Below are 18,901 nucleotides of genomic sequence, written 5' to 3' on the forward strand. Positions count from 1 at the left end.
ATTTAGTCTGATTTTGATCTTTTCTCTTGGATTCTTGCAAAAAATATTAGTTGATACACAAGAAAGCTTAGTAGTGTAGTAGCAGAAATTGTATGAGCCTGCTTTTTCCACAGAAGCTTCAGTGAGATCCAAGAAACTTGGTTATGTCATGGTTTCTGCTCTAATCCCTTCCCCTCCTCTTCATTCAGACAAATTAATTTATTTAGGCTGCTATTTTGTATTTAAGGAAGAAAATATCTGTTCTACATTTCAGCAAATCCACCAGCATTCTGAAGAATGGCAATAATAGGTATAGTTGAATTATCCTTAGGTAGTTCATCTAGGCTTGGCTGTTAATGGTTTGTAATGACTGATCTGGAATCTTGCATATCAGGACTGGAAACAAAAATTTTGGTAGCTTTTCAGATGAGAGCACAGAACTTGTTCCTAGCTCCAATAAATAGTATCATATTTTACTTTGAAATAGTAACGTTATAATAGAAAACTGATGTCAGGTAATTTTTGAAAGTTGTAAGTGTGAGTTAAAATTTTCCTCTCCCTATATACACCACATAGTTGAACTCGTTGTACCGTGGCTGGCTTTAGCAGTGGAAGGATATAAAAAGTAGAATAAATAACATTTTCTAAAACTCAGTAAAATATTTCTAAAATAGTTCTTCAGTAAAAGTGTGTAGTATGTACACAGTATTTGGAGGTGCTGTGTAAAGATTTTATTGGCACTCTATAGATACATCTGAAATATTTACAACACACTTAACCTATTAGTCTTGAAGTAATTTGTAAAGGTGGGAGAAATGTTATAGCTTGTGCTGAAAGTAAAAGTTACAGTGAAGGTAACAAGTTAATTTTTGGTAATCTCGTGGGTTTTTTGTTTTGTTTTGTATGTGTCCCCCCCCGCTCCCCCCCAGGTAATCATAACTTTTTGAAAAGGAGTTTCTGCCATGTCATTTTCTAGTCATGGTCTCAGCCCAAAAGTTTAATATTCTCAGAATCTGTGAAAATTTTCTTTGCTGAATTAACTGTTAAACTGCTGAGAAGAATTTAGTACATTCAAGATATATACTGTTGTATTACACTTTGTACATTATTGGTTGCTTATTTAACATCAATACATGCTGAATGCTAAGCAGGGAAGATAAGCTAGAAAGTATTAGATGCTGCTTAGACTTATTTTGTGGTTTTTTGTTTTGTGCTGTTTAGTTTTGCTTAAATGGTTATTTATTACAACCTATTTCCTCTGCCAAATCTTTACATATATTTCTTTAGTGATAAGCACTTGCTGTGCCATTTGAAGCTCATCTGCCTGTGAAGGAACTGGTCTTGCTCAGTTCTCTGTGACCAGTAATTCAGGATGTATAAAATGGCTAGAACTTGTGTCCCATGTAAAAGCCCTGAGATGCCTTGTTCCTTTCAGAACCATGTCAACCGTCAAAATCCTTTAGGGAAGCAATAAGCCTTGTGCTCGTATGGTGTTGGACACTTTCTCATAACCTGCTCTATCCGTACACAATGTAAAATAGCATAATCCTGTCTTCCTCTGCTAACGATATTCCTAATGTATTAGGTGAATTTTGACAGTGGAAAATTATTCTTCGTAAATCTTGAGTTGCATTGTAATTTTCTGTAAATCATCAAAAGATGTCAACACATTTTCAGTGCTAGAAGAAATATCATTACTCGATGTCTCATGTAAAACATGTAGCTTGTTTGAATTTTCTAAAAGTCACCCTCAGCAGCCCTAGACCTAGAGGGTGGATCTAGAAATGCTCCTCGCAGGCGAGTGTGACATAGTAATGCTGTCCCCTGTCCACAAGGGATTAACTGCAGCATCAGTTTTGTTTTTTCCTGCACGTATTTTCTGAGGTAGGTCAATACAAAGAGCTGTTGGGGATGGGGATGTTTGGGAAAGCAGGGCTCAGCTGCTTGATGATCCCCAGACAGATCAAGTGTTTTTCTTTCTTACTGTTTTTGCTTACAACATCTTGTTTTCCAGTTAAATAGACCTATTAATTATTTGGGGTTTGTTTCTGTTAACTGTCCCATCAGTATTTAGGGTACAATGCACAGTATTTCAGATATCACTATAATGGAAAACACTTATAAAATTGTCTGGGTGTGTGCAATTGCAGAAAGGAGAAAACATGAGGAAATGTATAAATGCCAATTTTTCAAAAAGAGGTATTTTAAATACTACAGGAGAAAAATTAACAATTACTTTTACTGAGTAACTTAATGTTTAAGAATTCAATTTCATAAGGTAATGGATTCAATTTCATGGCTTCCTTGCACTGAGTGCAGCGTAAGTTGAGTCTTTCAGCACCTTATAGGGTAAAGGTCTCTAATAGGGTAGAAGCTAGTGTAGTTGTGCTATCTTGCATTCTGTCACAGGGCTTTGTAGCCCTCATCAGTAGAATTTTGTGTGCTTATTTAAAGCATTGTCTTCATGGAATTTCCTGCTAACTTATCAATGCAAGTGTAGGTCCTTAACCCATTTTTTCACCACTTCATAATAAGAAAAGAACTAAATTTAAAAGAGCTACGAAGACATTCAGAGATAAGGTGAAGTTTCTAGAGTGACCTTGTATTTCTGTTGCTCTTTTCCCATGCCTGTTCATTGCCCTGTATGTTATGCCCTTTGCAACAACTAGAGACGCTGGAGTACACTTGGAATTCGTGTATTATTTTCAGATTGCTTTGTGCGTGTGTAGGTTAAAGTTAGAAGCTATATGTTGCTACATTTTACAAACTCAATATTTTTCCCTTTTCAGATTTGGAAAGGTTACTTGTGCAAAGACCTGTGACCTGTTCAGATTTTTTGAATCTTACTGATCTTGATGAATGGATCCAGTATGACTCTCAAAAGCCTTTATGACTGCATCCAGAGTGTTGCTCACAGGAAAGTGTGGCGGGGTAATGCCATCTCCTTAACACAGGGGCCAACTGCGTCATCGATTTCCCCTTTTCCCATTGGTGTCTTCTGAGGTAGAGACCTTCTGTACAAAAGGATGCTGGAGAGAGAGGAATAGGAGGGTAGGATTATGTAAGGAGGAGTGATATTGAAGACCAATCTTGAAGTGGCAACAAGCACAATTTAATGCTGGGAGGGAAGCAGTGGAAGCATAAATAAAACCTCAAGCTGCTTTTAAATTTGGATGTAAGTTTAGGTTACTTACTTTCAGAGATTGAACCTAAAAAAAGACATCAGAAAATTATAAAACAGCAGGACCCCAAGGAAGAGATGCCAGTTATTGAGGCTTAAAGGATGAAGAGTTTATAGGTTTATCCTGGGTAACTAATTTTAAGAATATTTCCACTATAACAAAGGGTAAGAAGAAATGGAGCATGAAAAATTCATAATCAACAGAAAGAGAAGCTGGTTTGAAGAGACAAGTAATTTACAACATAAAACTGAGATAGCAAAAGAATAGAATCAGAAGTTAATCCTGGCAAATTAGACTGTGATGTAATTGTCAATTCTGCCACTAAAAATTACAGCTTGCAAAGTTAACTTTTGCTCCCCTCCCCCCCCCCCCCCCCCCCCCTCCCCCCTATTTTATTTTTTTACTTCTTGGTAGACTTTCAAAGAACGGGGAACCTCCCTAATGCTATTTTTCTGAATAGAAAAATGGATCTGTCTGGAAGGGATGCACATGAGAATTTAAAAATTAACATTTTTCTTTTCACCTTAAGCTCTATTAAGTTTCCCTGTGTTCTTCCCATGTGCTCTCTTAGCCATATTCAAAGAGAGTGAACCAGACCTTTGCTTTTTGTCAGCAACAGACTTTGAGAATGTAGCTCTGGGGTTGTATTTGGAGGAGTGGCACCACCTCTTAATGAAAATTGTTAATCATTCTGCTCTGCTTTTAATCAAAGATAAACACTTCAATATATTTTTTTGTATACTAACTTGTGTAAATGTTCAGTGCCTTTTAGATAACACATTAATGTATTTAGTCAGAGTAGGAAAAGAAATGTCAATACAAAAATGTGTCCCCTTTTTCCCCGGATACCCATCTTCACTTTTCAGATGACAGTACACAGCACAGGTTAAAATGTGTTAAGGGAGACCAGTGATTTTTCTTTTTGAAAAGTTCTATTAACAAGTGCAAGATTACAGAATTGCTTTTGTGAATCTTGAATTACAGCATGTAAATCAAATCTATACCAGCTCTGGTCTCATCTGCTCCTACTGTCATTTTCTTAGCTGTTGATCAAATGAAAATCAAAGTGCTTTTATCAGTGCACCATTAAGACTGTTGCAAAGACCAGAACGTTAAACCATTTGGGGAGTCTTTGGATAGGATAATACTCAAGTGGGAAATCAAGCTTCTTGAACAGGATGGTCACATGCTGTCTAGATGATAAGGGTCCTTGCAACAGTGTCTTTGGCTGTATTGGGTGACATGGTCTGATTTGCTGTTCTGCTGAATCTTTATTTCCAGCTGGCCTGTGGTTGTATATCACTAGTCCACCACAGGAATGATTCAGTGTTATTTATTATCTTAAAATATGTACAAGACGTTTCCTAACTATCTTAAGTATGTTCAAAAGACTCTCCTATGTGACTGTTCCTCAGGCGTTCCACTATGCAAGTAACTTTTCTCTACACAGTTTGGTCAATTCTACAGCAGGAATTGCCTGAAGAAGTTGCTGGGATGGCCAGATTCTCCAACCAAGTAGCTAATTAACACTTTGAAGTACACAAATAGTGCCTATCAGGTGGTCTAGCTACAGCATGAGTTGCCTAGGAAAACCTCCAGGACTGTCCCAAATTCCCACCTTGAGAGCTCCTGTGACAATTTTTTGTGGTGAGGCTACTTAGGAGTTCAGGCAATCACTTAGTCCCACATTGATCCACTGTTCCCAATCAGGCCATTCTCTTATCTATGTAGAGACTATCTGGGGTGTTCTTGGACCACCATAACTTACAACTATGGAGACTCAAATTTCATCCCTATATCCCACGTATAACTTAAATTCTGTAGTTCTTGCCACAGGACTGTTTTTATTTCTTGCTGAGCCAGAAAGTAAAGACTATTTTGCTGAAGGTGTCCATGAAATAGTTTGCAGCTGCAAACAGAGGTCTGCACTGTCAGCTGCAAGCAGAAGTCCCATTTCCCCTCCCACATGGTATTTTAAGTCTCTGGAAATACTACTTTACCAGCTGTCTGGCATGAAGATATGACTTCACAGTTCCAGTGTGTAGAATTTTGCAGATTGACTCATCTTGCTTAACATAGATAGAAGAAGGTCCCTAGTTTCTTTGCTATGCTGCTAGTTAAATGAAGTTTCAGAGGTGAGGACAGTTCAGGGACTGCAGATTAGACCATGCATAATGGATGAAACTGTTAAGTGGATATTTCAGATGAAGTGGTTAGCACTGAAATAGCTGTCATTTAAATCATCATTCTTAGGTTTCCTCACTAATGGTTGAGTGTATGCATCTCTGAGATTTTATATAAGCCGTCTGTCCAGAGTTTAAAGGTTCAAGCTTCAGAATATTCCCTAGCTGTAAAAGCAAGAAACTTACTAACCGTACTCTCTTATTTTTCAAAATTTGAGGGGATGCAACAAAGAACAGAGAGCAAACCACCTGTGTAATCCAAACCATGATCTGTGCCTAGGGAAAGCAACAAGAGTGTAAAACAAATAGACTGGAAAAACAGAGAGAAAGCAAGTTAAAAATAATGATAATATATGTAGTTAAATCTACTGTTGAATTAAGTATTTTACTCAGTGTAAGATTTGTGTTCAGTTTTATCTGAACTGCTGAGCTTGGTCATTCAATGCCTTAATATTATTTAATTCTGCTGTATACGTGGGGTTAGTTACCAACACGACTTGTGACAACTGTTGACATGTTGTGTTTCTTCTTGCTAGCTCACTATGGACTAGGGATTTGGACCAGAATCCACAATCTTGCACGTAGAAGCTGACCATCATAAAATGCACTGTTGAAATTAGTCTGTTGCTTAATATGAATACGATTCTACAGTTCAGAATTGTTTGAACTTATGCAGCAATCATTTAGTAAGAATAGTAACTGAATGGAGTGCTCTTTCACAGAGGTGATCCTTCTAGGTCAGGAATGAGACATAATAACAAGGTAATACATGGGAGGTTTCTACAGCTGCTGTTTTAAAGATAATTAAAATGCATCAATCTCAAATGGTATTCTTTGCCATTCAATACCGGCTTTAGAAAAATGTAGAAAAATATGAAGTGTGAAAGTCATAAGCTCTATTAGGGAGTCTAGTTCCGCTGTCCTTTCAGTTTCTGTAATGTTACTGTGGAGCTCTCACTCCATTTTCTGTGAACATTGGCTTAAAAAAATAGTAGTCTATGTCATATCTGTAGGAGGCTACATACTGTGCAGGAATAGCAAGTATAGTTCCAAAGATTAAAGTTTTCACTCTTGGAATAAGCTTTGCTTTGCATTCAGTGAATCTGACAAGATCTACAATTTTCACTCTTGTAGATAGGATATAACAATTCAAAACTAGTGCTTCTGCCTGAGAATATTCATGCTAAGCCTTATTATAGTGGATATCATATTTTACAGGTCAGACATTGAAAGGTATCTCTTTAAAATATCTTACAAAGCTTTCAAAATTATCCAGAACTGAAGGGTTCTCTTTCTGTCATGGCTTTTTCAGAGAGGTACTTATACCCTCTGATGCAGATTCCTTCTCAGATGAAAATGGTCTCTTGATTCAGTCACAGCACTTGGATATTGAAAGGTGTTTTTCTCATTTGGCTTATACTCAGTTAGCCAGAGCATAGGTAGGCTATGTAAACATTGTTACTGGATCTTCTGGGACTGGCCCGTAACAACTCTGAATTTATTCAGTCTGCCTTGACTAAAATGTTCTCTTCATATGGATTTGAAAGAATTTTTAGTGTCCTAACATTGTGTTGTACCATAAGATACTGATAGAGGTGTATCAGTGTATATATGTGTCTATAGTGTATAATACTTATTAAAGCTCATAGTTTCTATTGTGTTATTTTCTTTAGGGTCCAATATAAACCACAGAATGAGACACACTTTATACTTCCTCATCTATTGTAGAGATTTCAATCATATGCCTCAGTATTATATATTTTTAACAGTAGACTATACAATATTAGTGCTGTATCTGAATTGTTTGAATAAAATAGACATTTTATGCAATCATTTTGCAGAGCAGAACTGCTCTGACACACTTTCCATTCAGTTACTTCCGATATACTAAGAAGAAAATTTGGTGGTCACTGTTAGGAGTTTTTACTGTTTTACTAACAACATTTACCTTACATGGTATCTGAGAATATGGATGGATATCAAATCTGGTACCTAATGTCCAGGCAATTTACAATGACAATTTCAGTGGTAACTATGACGTGGTGTGTCCTGTTTTGCCACATACATAGCCCATCACTGCATAGGTCTTGTCCACATGCAGAAGTTGAAGTAATTTGAACTCATCCTGCTAAATTAATGCAGTACTTAATATAATATTGACTTAGTTATATTTTTATGTAGATGCAGAAAACAGGTATATGACCACAGTAACTTTGTTCCTGTTTATTGGTATTATACCATGGATGGTACCAGCACATCTAGAATTATTACACAAAATACCTATACAGAAGAGTAAAACTAGCATAAAAGGTATGTAGATCGAAGTTTGTTTTGAAAAATGGAATTTAGAATGTAGACTTATTCAGGCAAGTTTCAGTTCTAATAATTTATTACCTAAGTCATTGCTGTGATCTCTGAAAGCAGAAAATAATATGGCAAGCATTTGTTTTGTAGAATTACTTCTATAGTGAATGGTTAGGCACTCATGAGTGTTTCCCACTGCAAGCTCACAGTGAATTAAGTTTACACTGGTGGGTTCAATGAACTGATCAAATGAAACTTTTAGAAGTAGAGCCATAATCAGAATTGTTTGCCATCAGAGCTGATTTTGAGGATTTTTCTCACTATTCTGGTGTATTAAACAATATTCATAATACCTATTCATGTATCTTTAAGGTCAATGTAAAAGAAAAACTTTACTGTATCAGTGGCATTATTTTTAACTAAAATACCTTCCTGTGACCTTACATCGTTATTTTCTTATGAAGCTACTATGAATAAGTCATTCTATTAAGTAATGAGCCCTATAGAAATGGTATTTTAAAATTATAGTCTACCTTTATATTTCATTTTATAAAATATTTTATACTTCATGTTGACACTGGTAAACATCATTTATACAACATGCTCAGTGAAAAGAGCGTAGAGAAAAATACACAACTCATTGGGACAGGGAAAGAAAGCAGCACTTAAACTCTGATCACTCATCTTCAGTGCTAACTCTCTACTTTATAGCTTTTTTTTTCAAGTAATGCCAAACAATTAGTAGTACTTTTAAGATAAAATATTCTTCTAGTGCAACTGCAGATAACAAGTAAACTATATGTATAAAATGTAGTCAGAAAAATATCACTAAAATCCTTGCAACAATATCACAGAGGCAGCTCATTCCTCATGATGATCTATGATACCAATGAAATTTTATTTTTTGTAGGTTTAATGCAGTTAGTTTGCTGCCTATGTCTATTATCATGCTTACTGCTCATACTTTTAGATAAGGCTGGTCTCCTTTTATTAGGAACACAATGTAGTTTGATTTATTATAGATTAAAGCAGATCATTAAATATAAATCTCTCGGATGTATTTAGTCTCATCATAGGCTACATTCGAGTATCATTTTCAGGAAGATAAACTGTGACAGTGATTTATGCTGTATTTTGAGGGTATAAATCTCACTGTGCCCTTTCACTTGTGTTAAGAGAATAAAGATTTTCTTTATTAATGCTTTTTGTAGCCATAAACAAAGCATAAAATTACCATTCTTTTGTTTAATGCTGTGTTCTTTAGAGTCGGATTATGTGTACTGTTTGATTCAAACTAATTAACAATGCTACACAATCAGTGTGTATACTTTTTAAACTATATAAATCATGATTGAGTTCTATGTACATTTTATGTTTGAAAGACTGGGGAAAGTTTTGTGATTGAAACGTGGTCTCTAGGCGTGATAATAATGCAAAACACCATGTATGCCTAGAAACAGGATCTGACCATTAAGAAAATGGACAAAAGGGCAGTGAGGGAACATAGTATCACAACTGACAGTAAAGAGGGAAACTTTCAAAGACATTTTAAAACTTCTGTGAGAAAAACCTATGGGAACTTAATATAAAGTTGGTATATATGACAAATAATTTCATCTCACTGTGAGTGAGAAAACAAGTGCTAATTGAAAAAACTATACGAAATTTAATTATTTGATTATTTTTTTAATTGCAAATGAATTAAATTAGAGGTCTTCACAAACTTCTCACATCATGACATTTCTTTCTGTGTAATTAGCTTTCTGTGTAATTTAAGCGTGTCTATTTTGTGAATGTGAGACCCAATTAGCTGTTGAATAAAACATTCTGGAGCATATTTCGTTGTGTACAGCTTTTTAATGATGATAACAGAGCTTCTGTAAAAAGCTTGGATAATGATGATTCTATTAAGTATACTGATAAAAAGATAAAACGATCTGATGGGGGGGTTTAGTTACAACTTTTAGTGTTACAATATGGAGTTCATAATTTTCTTTCTTCTCATAGATAATGATAGCACCATGTTTGCAGCTACAAATTGTCAATTTCCAGTCCTAACTTAATCTATTTGTTTTTCTTCAAAATCCACAAAATGTAGGACAAGTTATTTCATTAGAAAATCAGTAGATTTTTAATCTCTTGTGTAAAATATTGCTAATTTCATAGAATCATTTAGATTGGAAGGGACCTCTGAAAATCATCTTGTCCAACGCTCTGCTCAGAGCAGGTGAAGTTAGATCAGGCTGCTCAGGAACTTGTCTGGTCAGATTTTGAATATCTCCCAGGATGCAGGTTCTGCCACATCTCTGGGTAGTGTTTTCTCATATTTTATCACCCTCATGATAAAAATGGTTTTCATTATATCAAATCAGAATTGTTTAGGACCTTCTTCTGACTTTTGTCCCTTGCTGTGTTGTCCTCTTAGAGTCCCCCTTCAAGAAGAGTCTGTCCTTTCCAGTATGTCAGTGTCTGTCTTGTAGGGGGGAATCCAAAACTGAGCTCAGTACTCCAGATGTGGTCTTACAATGGAATAGAGGGGAATAATCACCTTGTATTCGTCTTGCTAATATGGCCTGTATGCACTTGGCCTCTTGTGCTTGGACAAATCATTAGGAAAATGGTTGTGGAAGTTTAAGCACATGGAATGAGAGGCATAAGCCTTATCATGGCAAGGGCTACAGTGGGCAGAATATGGGCTTTAGCTGTAGCTGTCAGGTGCTACTCCTGATTCTCCTGCAGGGAGCTTAGTCGGATCAAGTGAGGCTCACTGTGCTTCATCTTACCCAGCTATATCAGGTGGTAGATGAAGAAGATATGGAACTGTGTGGGATTTCTAGATGGAATGTGCTGGGACCCAGGACAGTGATTTCTTTGCTCAGCACACGCGCCAGTGGTTACAGACCCAGCCTGAACAGAGGGGCTGCGAGTGCTGCGCGAACGTGTATTAATGAGGTAGAGGAAGCTCTAGACAACATGCTCCTTTCCCATTCCCTGTTTATCTAGCTAAAACCCACTCAATTATCTTTGCTGTAGTTTCCCATGTATAGAGTGGGGTTGACAGCAGAAGGTATGAGGTAGAAACTGCTGTCATCAGTCTACTGTGAGGACAAATTTGCAGCTGTTTTCAAGGCTTGTAAAATAACACAACCCTGAACCTATCTCTATTTGATAAGAAAGAACTGAGAAAATGGTGTAGTAAAGAGGGAAATATTTCACTGGAAATTGTCCTTTGTTTTCTAAATGGCAGCTGTCTGAAGCTGCTCAAAAATGCAGTTTTGGGTATAAGTATTATACCATGGAACTGTGGAGTCCAGACAAACAAGTGTTATCATTTAGAATCTATCAAGGCCTACCCTGCATCCATACATTTCCAAAGTATGCCCTTCTTCTCTACCAAGAAATTTTATCTGGGCAGAATTTTAAGGAAAGCGGCAATTTTCTAGGATTTCTGGACGAAGACCTCTGTGTGTATGTCTGTGTGCATGTGCATGCATAGACCAGCTGCATAGCTTTTTGCACAGATATTTCTGTCTGGGAAATGTGGCAACCCTGCACATGATTCTGCTGTTTATCACTTGATGGCACAAGTGCCACCTGTGGGTACCTGTCTCTAAGTTGATAAAGATACTGTGTCATATGAACCTTGAAAACTGAGGGGAATTTGCTTGTCTGGTGTTTCAGATCCTTTATCTACAGAAGTATTTGCTATTTAAGTGCCTCTTCCTCCACACCATAGCAATTTTCTGAATTCGTAAGTGTAAAACAGATTTGTCCGAAACATGCAGTTTTGCCTTGTACCCCAATGGTTTTAGTTTATTCTCACACTTTAACCATTTAACCATAACTTTAGTTAAATGTCAGATATTAAAAACATCCAAAGAGATCAGACATTCTGTTACATAGAACAAAAACTACATCCTGTCGTGAAGACATTACTGGCAGAGATTTTTTTTTTAAACCTATTGTGTTGTTTAATCAGTAATACTTTCTTAAAAAGGGTCTATCGATATGAATTACACATCTGTATCTGAAGTTCTACTGTATAAGTTTTAAATGCAGTATTAATTGACTTGATCTTTTGCATTGTACTTTCAGGTTCGTATTTTTACCTATCTGATTGGAAGAGAAGCTGCTTTTGCTGATAACCTGAAATGGATGGCCTGTGCTAACAAAGGTTAGTTAACCTTCAACTGTGAAAGCCTTATTTTCAAAACCTTATTACTGAGCCTTCCTGCATATCATGACCCTTCTACAGATACAGTGTCACTGGCAACTAATCAGAGAGGATGGGTTGTTTTTTTTTTCCAGGAAAGGAAAAGACATTTCTCTTGTAGCATACAATTTAAAAAGCAAAAAACCAATTTGAAATGTATTTTTTTTCTTAAAATATATATGAAGCTTTTAAACTATGTGATATTAAATTTTGGTCGCAAACTTTAATTTCAAAGCATTTGTTCTATTATAACTATTATTACTCAGAGTTAAGTTCCTAAGAACATTGGGTACAAGTCCTGTTGAGTTAGGCATGGTATGTAAAACAGCAGACATCCTGTCCCTTGAGGAACTGACAGTGTAATTGAAAAAACAGTTTTATATTCTTTAAGGAAGGAGCATTAAAACATGTAAGAAGTTGAGATACTACAGTAAAAGGATTGACTAATGTAAGTAAGAATGATTCAGAAAAAACCCAAACCCTCTAATTAATCTTCAGGTTTTCCTTTTCCTTTCCTCTTGGAAAAAAAGAAGTTCTTTTTTTCTGTTGTGCCACATTACATTATGATGAATTGCATCAGGTGCTATCCATTTAGTCATTATTTCTTTAACTACTGTTATGTCCAGCTGATGGAAATTACTCAGTTTGAAGTCTTGTCTTAATCAGCTAATATTACACCATAATTTAGTTTAAATAATAGTATAAGAATCCTTTGAAGCATCTTTTTGAAGACAATTTAATCAACAAAATCTTTTAGCTTTTTAGCCCAGCACTACAGATTCATAAAGATCTAAGTACAGCAACTCAGAAATTAGGACCAGGCAATAGAGACTGCCTTAGTGTAGATCATCTGGTCCACGTCTTCCTTATTCCCAGAGGGGGAAAAGTGGTCACCTTTGTCATTCTTCAGGACTACTTTGTTCTTTTCAGAGCCATGTTTCTTTGAGTCAGAATCTTACTCAGATGAATCAACTAAACAGCTTAATGACTGTTTCTTCTATAAATGTTTTAATAGTTACAATACCTGCTCTCTGATAGCTTACAATGCAAAAATCTTCTACCTCTAATCAGTAATCAAATACTTTTATAGCTTTGAAAATCACAATTGGAAACAGCATAAGTCATTATGCCAGTATGGATTTTAGAACTTTTTCTTACAGTTTTCAGCTACAGCTCGCTCATTTTCTTTTAGTGAAATGAAGGCTTACAGCACAACAGATGAAAAGATGCAGTAAAGCTGGTCTAAAGATTGGCTGAATGTGGCTGGACTGCAGTTTACTACTTGCATGGGTGGGCCAAAGTGTGTTGTTGTCACTGGGGGTCAATGACCCTAAAATCAATTTTTCTTGCAGTGATTTTCCCCTTGGAAGCACAACAAAGATGAAGGCTGTTTGCAGGGTTTCCAGCTGACTGGACTGTGGACAGCAGTCCTTTCCTTCAAAATGGGTCACAGGGGAAATTCATACCACCTTGCAAAACTTCTTTAGCTTCTGGATTCTCATGGTGAAATTTTGAAAAACCCTAAGCATGTTTTCCTGTTACATTTTTATGTGTAAGAAGGGCATATCTAGAGGGAGTTGGGTTAATGAAGCAAAACACCAAACCATTTTAAACACATTAAAACATTCAAGAACCCCAAAGTCCCTCTAGAGCGGTTTGTGAAATTTGCAGTGATTTACTCTTTTGTATCATAAGCAAGTGCACATAAAGGAAAAGAATAAAGATTTACTAAGATTCTGAAGTGAACAAAGGTAAAAGCTTCCTAGTGCTTAGCGTGCATGTGCCAGATTTTAAAGTAAGCAGGCACTACCTTTCCCTCAGCAATCAGTTCCAGCAGAAAGCTGTAAAGATAAAGAGGGGAGTTAATGCATTACTTACCAACAAAACAGCCAGGTTTAAACATTTTTTTCAGTAAAATTGTCTACTGTGTTAGTAATTTTAATTATTACTATTTTTTAAAATTTTTGTTACGGATCATCACTGTGGTTGGCATATTGTAAAATGGACCAAGAGGAGGATTCATCAGTACAAAGGAGCAGAGGCTGAGAAAGCAATGTAGAGAAAAATGCTTTGTATATCAGAGGTCTGATAGTGGCTCTCTAACAGCCAGCAGAGGACAGATCAGCCCTGAGGCAAATTGTGCCCCAGCTGTAGCAGTTTATAGACTATTGTATTAGCAGAGGAGAGCTGCATACAGGAAGCCCCAGTCACATCCATTCCCATTATTAGCATGACCCCAGCACCTCCGGCACAGTGGACTCTTGTGGGGGGTGGCAGGCAGCCAGTTACAGATACTGTTCACCTGCTTGAGAGGCCTCTTAGCTGGGGGGGCGGGGCGGGGGGGGGGTATTCTCCATGGGAGTTTTACAGCTGCAGTGAAACAATGAATTCCCTCCTTAGCCCCTACCCAAAGAAGATTTTTTAATTCTGATATTTTATTAGCTGCAAGAATATTGCATCTATTTTGCACAGTGTCCAGAAAATGAAAAGTACTGCAGTCCATGTGAAAATCCATTGGAGGCATTTTGAAAAGTTATGAGAAAACAAGAGAAAAGCAAGCCATCCAAAAACATTGAAAGGACTGTGTTACATGGAAAGGCTGCCCACTTGCAGAGCATAAGTGTCTGTCTTTAACCACATTATTATACATATCTCACACTTCTCATTATCAAATCTTACCCATTTCCTTCATGAATTTTTTCCTGTTGGGGAGGAAAAAAAGTAGCGCTGACTGTAAGGGTCATAAATGCATAATGGCATAATTTACACACCAGGGAGCTGAGAAGCAGGTGTTAGAATGCAAAAATTTAAGCATGGGTTTGCTGCTATTGCTTACATGGCCTCAGCAGCTGTGCTCAAGAACTTCAGAGCATGTCTTTATCTGATGATTAAACCTTGATATAGGAAGAGTAAGGTTTTTAAATCCATGGGGTATCTCTGATCTCTAGATAAGAGAGATAAATTTAGCAGTGTAGGAAGCTAATTCTTGTGAGGTTTGGCATTTGTTACACATAGCCACAAATACATGAATCATCAAAAAGTCTAAATATATAGTGAAAATTAACTAAGAGAATGTTACCTAATGCTGTCCCTAGGTATAGTGTAGTAACTTTTGGTAGAGTTTTCCCATTAAGACACGTTCGAAAAATAAATATTCGAACAACCATTAAAAATATGGGAAATACCTTTCATGTAACTTTTGCAATTCCTTTTACTTTGTTGTAAGAAAGCTAAAACTTGAGGAAAACAGCTTTTTTTAGAAACAAAGTAAATAGATGAACTATAAATTCACAGAAGATAGGTAATTGTTCATATTACATGAGTTACAGAAACTGTAAAATCATTGTAGCTTTTTCTAATGTGAGCTACAAAAGCACAAACTATATTTATAAGGAGATTAAGCAGACAAAATCTTCATTGCAAGAAAGGAACTCTTCCCAGAAGTTACAAATGAAACCCACCCCTGAGATCACATTACGAAAAACCTAGAGAGAATCCATATGGTTGTGTCGTATGACACCATCTTCATCTAAGTCTTGTCTTTTAGATATTTTTAGTAGCAATTTTTACATTTCACTAAACTCAGTTATTTGAAGCAACCTGATTAAAAGGAATGAAGTCTCTAACACACTCTTTCTTTCAACTTTTCATCTGTTGCAGCCTGATATATGAATAAATCCGTGAAACAAAGATATGATAAAAAAAATAGGGTTTTTTCCCACTAATCCCTTTCTTCTCCACTTGCTAAACTTGACTTCTTTAGCGGTCTACTCATTGGGCAAGGAGCACTGTATGGCTAGCCTGCAACTACACGCATGCCAGTATACATGTCCTGATTTACCATCCGGTTGCTTCCAAATGGGATGCTCAATGTCAGTTCTTCCAATCTCGAGGTAGTCACAAATTTTCACTTGTCTGTGAAACCTTTATTTCTTCGCTAAGTTTATAAGAAATTGATTCAGACTTACTATCTCTTCTAGTCTTAAGAATTTAGGCTAAAAACTCTATTCTGCAGTTTAGAGATATGGTTTGCAAGTACAACAACAAGAAATAAATACTTTGTCTGTAGCATGCTGCCTGGAGAGTTCTGTGTAAGTTGTGATATGACAGCATGCATTCTCAGAAATACTACAAAGAGAAATACCTAATGTAATACACATTCATATGAAGAATAGTTACAAATAAGTGCTCAATAGGTGTGTCTGCTCATGTTGGCTGTCTCTGGTCCAGATGGATCTCTTCTAAATGAAGGAAAAGAAGAAAAGAAAAGGAAAAAAAAATATTCAGCATTATCAGTGTCTTGAAACATGAATAAACCTGTGCGGCACAACACTGAAGTCTTTCAGATGGGGTTCTGTTTTCTGTTTCTTATTTTTCTTTTTGAGTAATCTAGCTAAATTTTTTCACCTAAAAAACTTGACATAAAAACATTTCAGGAGGCAATCAGAACACATGCTCGTTTTACAGCAAGGTATTCTTTATCATAAAGGTAATTTATAGGCTGTGATTAAAGAATTTTCCAGGCATAGACATGCAGGAGCTTCTTAAATGAGTCTTTAAGGTTTTGTTTTTAATGAAGTATGACATTAAAAAGTGTTGACTAATTGTGATTTCAACCTGTATGGGTAAGAAAATACTGCTTGATTAAAAAAGACCTTTCTATCACCTTAGATACAATACATTTTTTTCAAGTAGGTAATCTCTTCTGACTTTTCAGGCATTATTTAATATGCTCATATATATATTGTTTAAGTGCAGGTGTTGTCCTATTGTTCACTGTACACTACTCAGTGCAAGCAGATCTCTGCTCTAACTGTAATTTTACACACTGTTGTAAGAGAAGTGCAAGTACTGGCATAACATGCATTAGAGAGTACATGAGCTCAATACAACAAATAAGATTGCATAGAAAACACTGAAACAAAACAGTAACTAAGTCTGCTCTTTAAGGACAACTAAATACTTGTCCATGGGGACAACTGAAATTATGTGTTTGGTAAAAGAGAAAGGCAAGATGAACATATGTGGAGGTCCCCCGCTTTAAATCTCCTACAGGGAAATGAGCAGAGTTTGTGTCTCTTCCCTTTTAGTGTCTTAGTCCTCACTTATAGCCATTGTACACTAGTCTAAGATGGAGGAAGGAAGGCAAAAGGCTGATTAGTCTATTTGTGGTTCTGTTTAATTTTTCTGAATTTCTGAGTGGTCTGTGCTTTTGAGTACATAACTTGAAACATGTGAATAGTGCTCAATATGGCCTCTGAACATGGATTCTCTTTTAAGCTTTCTGAAATGAGACATACCAAAATTCAGGCAGTCTGAACTGCTTTAGGAAAATGTAGGTCATCACCTGTAAAATGAGTGATCCACACAGTTGTTAAGTATTTTGAATCCTTGATTAAAAGCATTATAAACCATAGTGTGTATATATACATACATATATGTATATTTATCATTTATGAGTTTCTCTATGTGAATAGCTCATATTGGCAAATAATCATACTTTGACTATGTATTGACATTTACACCAAATTAAAAGGACCAGATAGTGAAGTGTCCCTTATTGCTCACAGGAGGGAGAAACCCACATTGGGAGATTCAGCAGTCCCAAAATTGGAGCAGGTGGCATTTCAGAAAGAGTAATGTACACATTGCTTTTTCCCATAAGTGTTCTAAGCCAATAATTCATGAAAGTATGCTATAATTTTATTTTTTTCCCACCATATACATAGGACTCTGCTTTCTCAAGTACAATTTCCTAATTAAACTTATGTCAATCACTTTACTCTATGGCTGAAAAAGCTTTCAGAACCTTAGACAAAAAATAGGCCTGTTTTGAAGCAAGATTTAAACCTTGATAGTATATGTAGTAGTCAGTTAACATCCTCACACAACACTGGACTTAATAGAAAAAAAAAAAAATCAAAGAAATAGAATTCCTTAAGCAGAATATTGAATATTTGAACAGTATGAATACTATTCTATGAGTATGAATATTATACTAGGAATATTTGAGATCATAGCATAATCAAATTAGTTTGGCAAAAAGAACCCCACCACCTCTGGTTTCTCTTATTAAGTTGAAAATATGCAACATTAAAAAAAAAAACAACCAAGCACCAACTTCTTTACCATTAAACAGCAAAAGTTTTCTGGAAATAGAGAATTTAGGACAGGTAGTGCAGTGGTTTATGGCAATACTGGGAACCCAGTCCTTCAAGATTGGCCAAAGGTTTCGCAGGCTTCTGTTTTCACCAGTTATAACTGTTTGAGGCTGCTTCTTATGAAACATTCCTTTTTTGCATTTCTTCTTTGGAAATAAACAAGCAGAAAACATGATAGACATAAACCACATCATACTCTTTGTTGCAATCTTCTTTAATTTGTTCTGTCTGGTTTATAACTTGGAATTGTGTGTTTTCGCAGGGTTTTTTACTCAGATCTCTACCTTAGCTGATGTTCAAGAGAATGTCATGGAATATCTCCATGTTCTTAGCCGACCAAAGGTTATTGACCAAGAGCATGATGTAGTATGGACTGAAGCCTATATTGACAGCACTGTAAGTCTGCATGATAAAGCATTTAATACAGGCTTACTGCATATAATGAGGAATTAGGAGCAAAACTGTGGTAGAAACACTATTTGTGCATTTGATTTCCTGTTGCTGCAATGTGCCAGTTCAGTGTAAGAATCAGGACTTGATATCTTTATGTTACAAGTAAATATTCAAGATTGCTGAACTTTAGCAGATATTTATAAATCACATAGAAAATAATGAAACAAACATGAATAACAGCATAATTTTAAAATTTATGACCTTCAAATATACGTTTCTTTTATTAATCGAAAATGGGCATCGAACAGAAATTGGTTAGATTGAATAACCATTTTTTCTGGATATGTCAGTATAAAAGCATAGACTGACAAGAATCAATATTTTTGGTATATAAAGGTGTGTCAACATCTAGGGGACAACTGTGATGTCTTGGGGAAGAATAATGAGAAGTTTCTGCCTTTTAAAGTGGATTGAATGGGTGATATG

General features: G+C 36.1%; 1 protein-coding gene across 1 annotated transcript in view; it reads left to right on the top strand.

Annotated features, from left to right (window-relative positions):
* The window catches only part of CACNA2D3 (calcium voltage-gated channel auxiliary subunit alpha2delta 3), a 463,311-nt gene that overhangs the window by 284,257 nt on the left and 160,153 nt on the right, over window positions 1–18,901 (top strand). The window contains exons 12-13 of the mRNA XM_059823195.1: window positions 11,744–11,822; window positions 18,285–18,418. Coding sequence (XP_059679178.1) covers window positions 11,744–11,822; window positions 18,285–18,418 — 213 coding nt within the window. The remainder of the gene's footprint in view (window positions 1–11,743; window positions 11,823–18,284; window positions 18,419–18,901) is intronic.

Source organism: Gavia stellata, chromosome 12 (genome assembly GCF_030936135.1).
Source record: "Gavia stellata isolate bGavSte3 chromosome 12, bGavSte3.hap2, whole genome shotgun sequence".
NCBI lineage: Eukaryota > Metazoa > Chordata > Aves > Gaviiformes > Gaviidae > Gavia > Gavia stellata.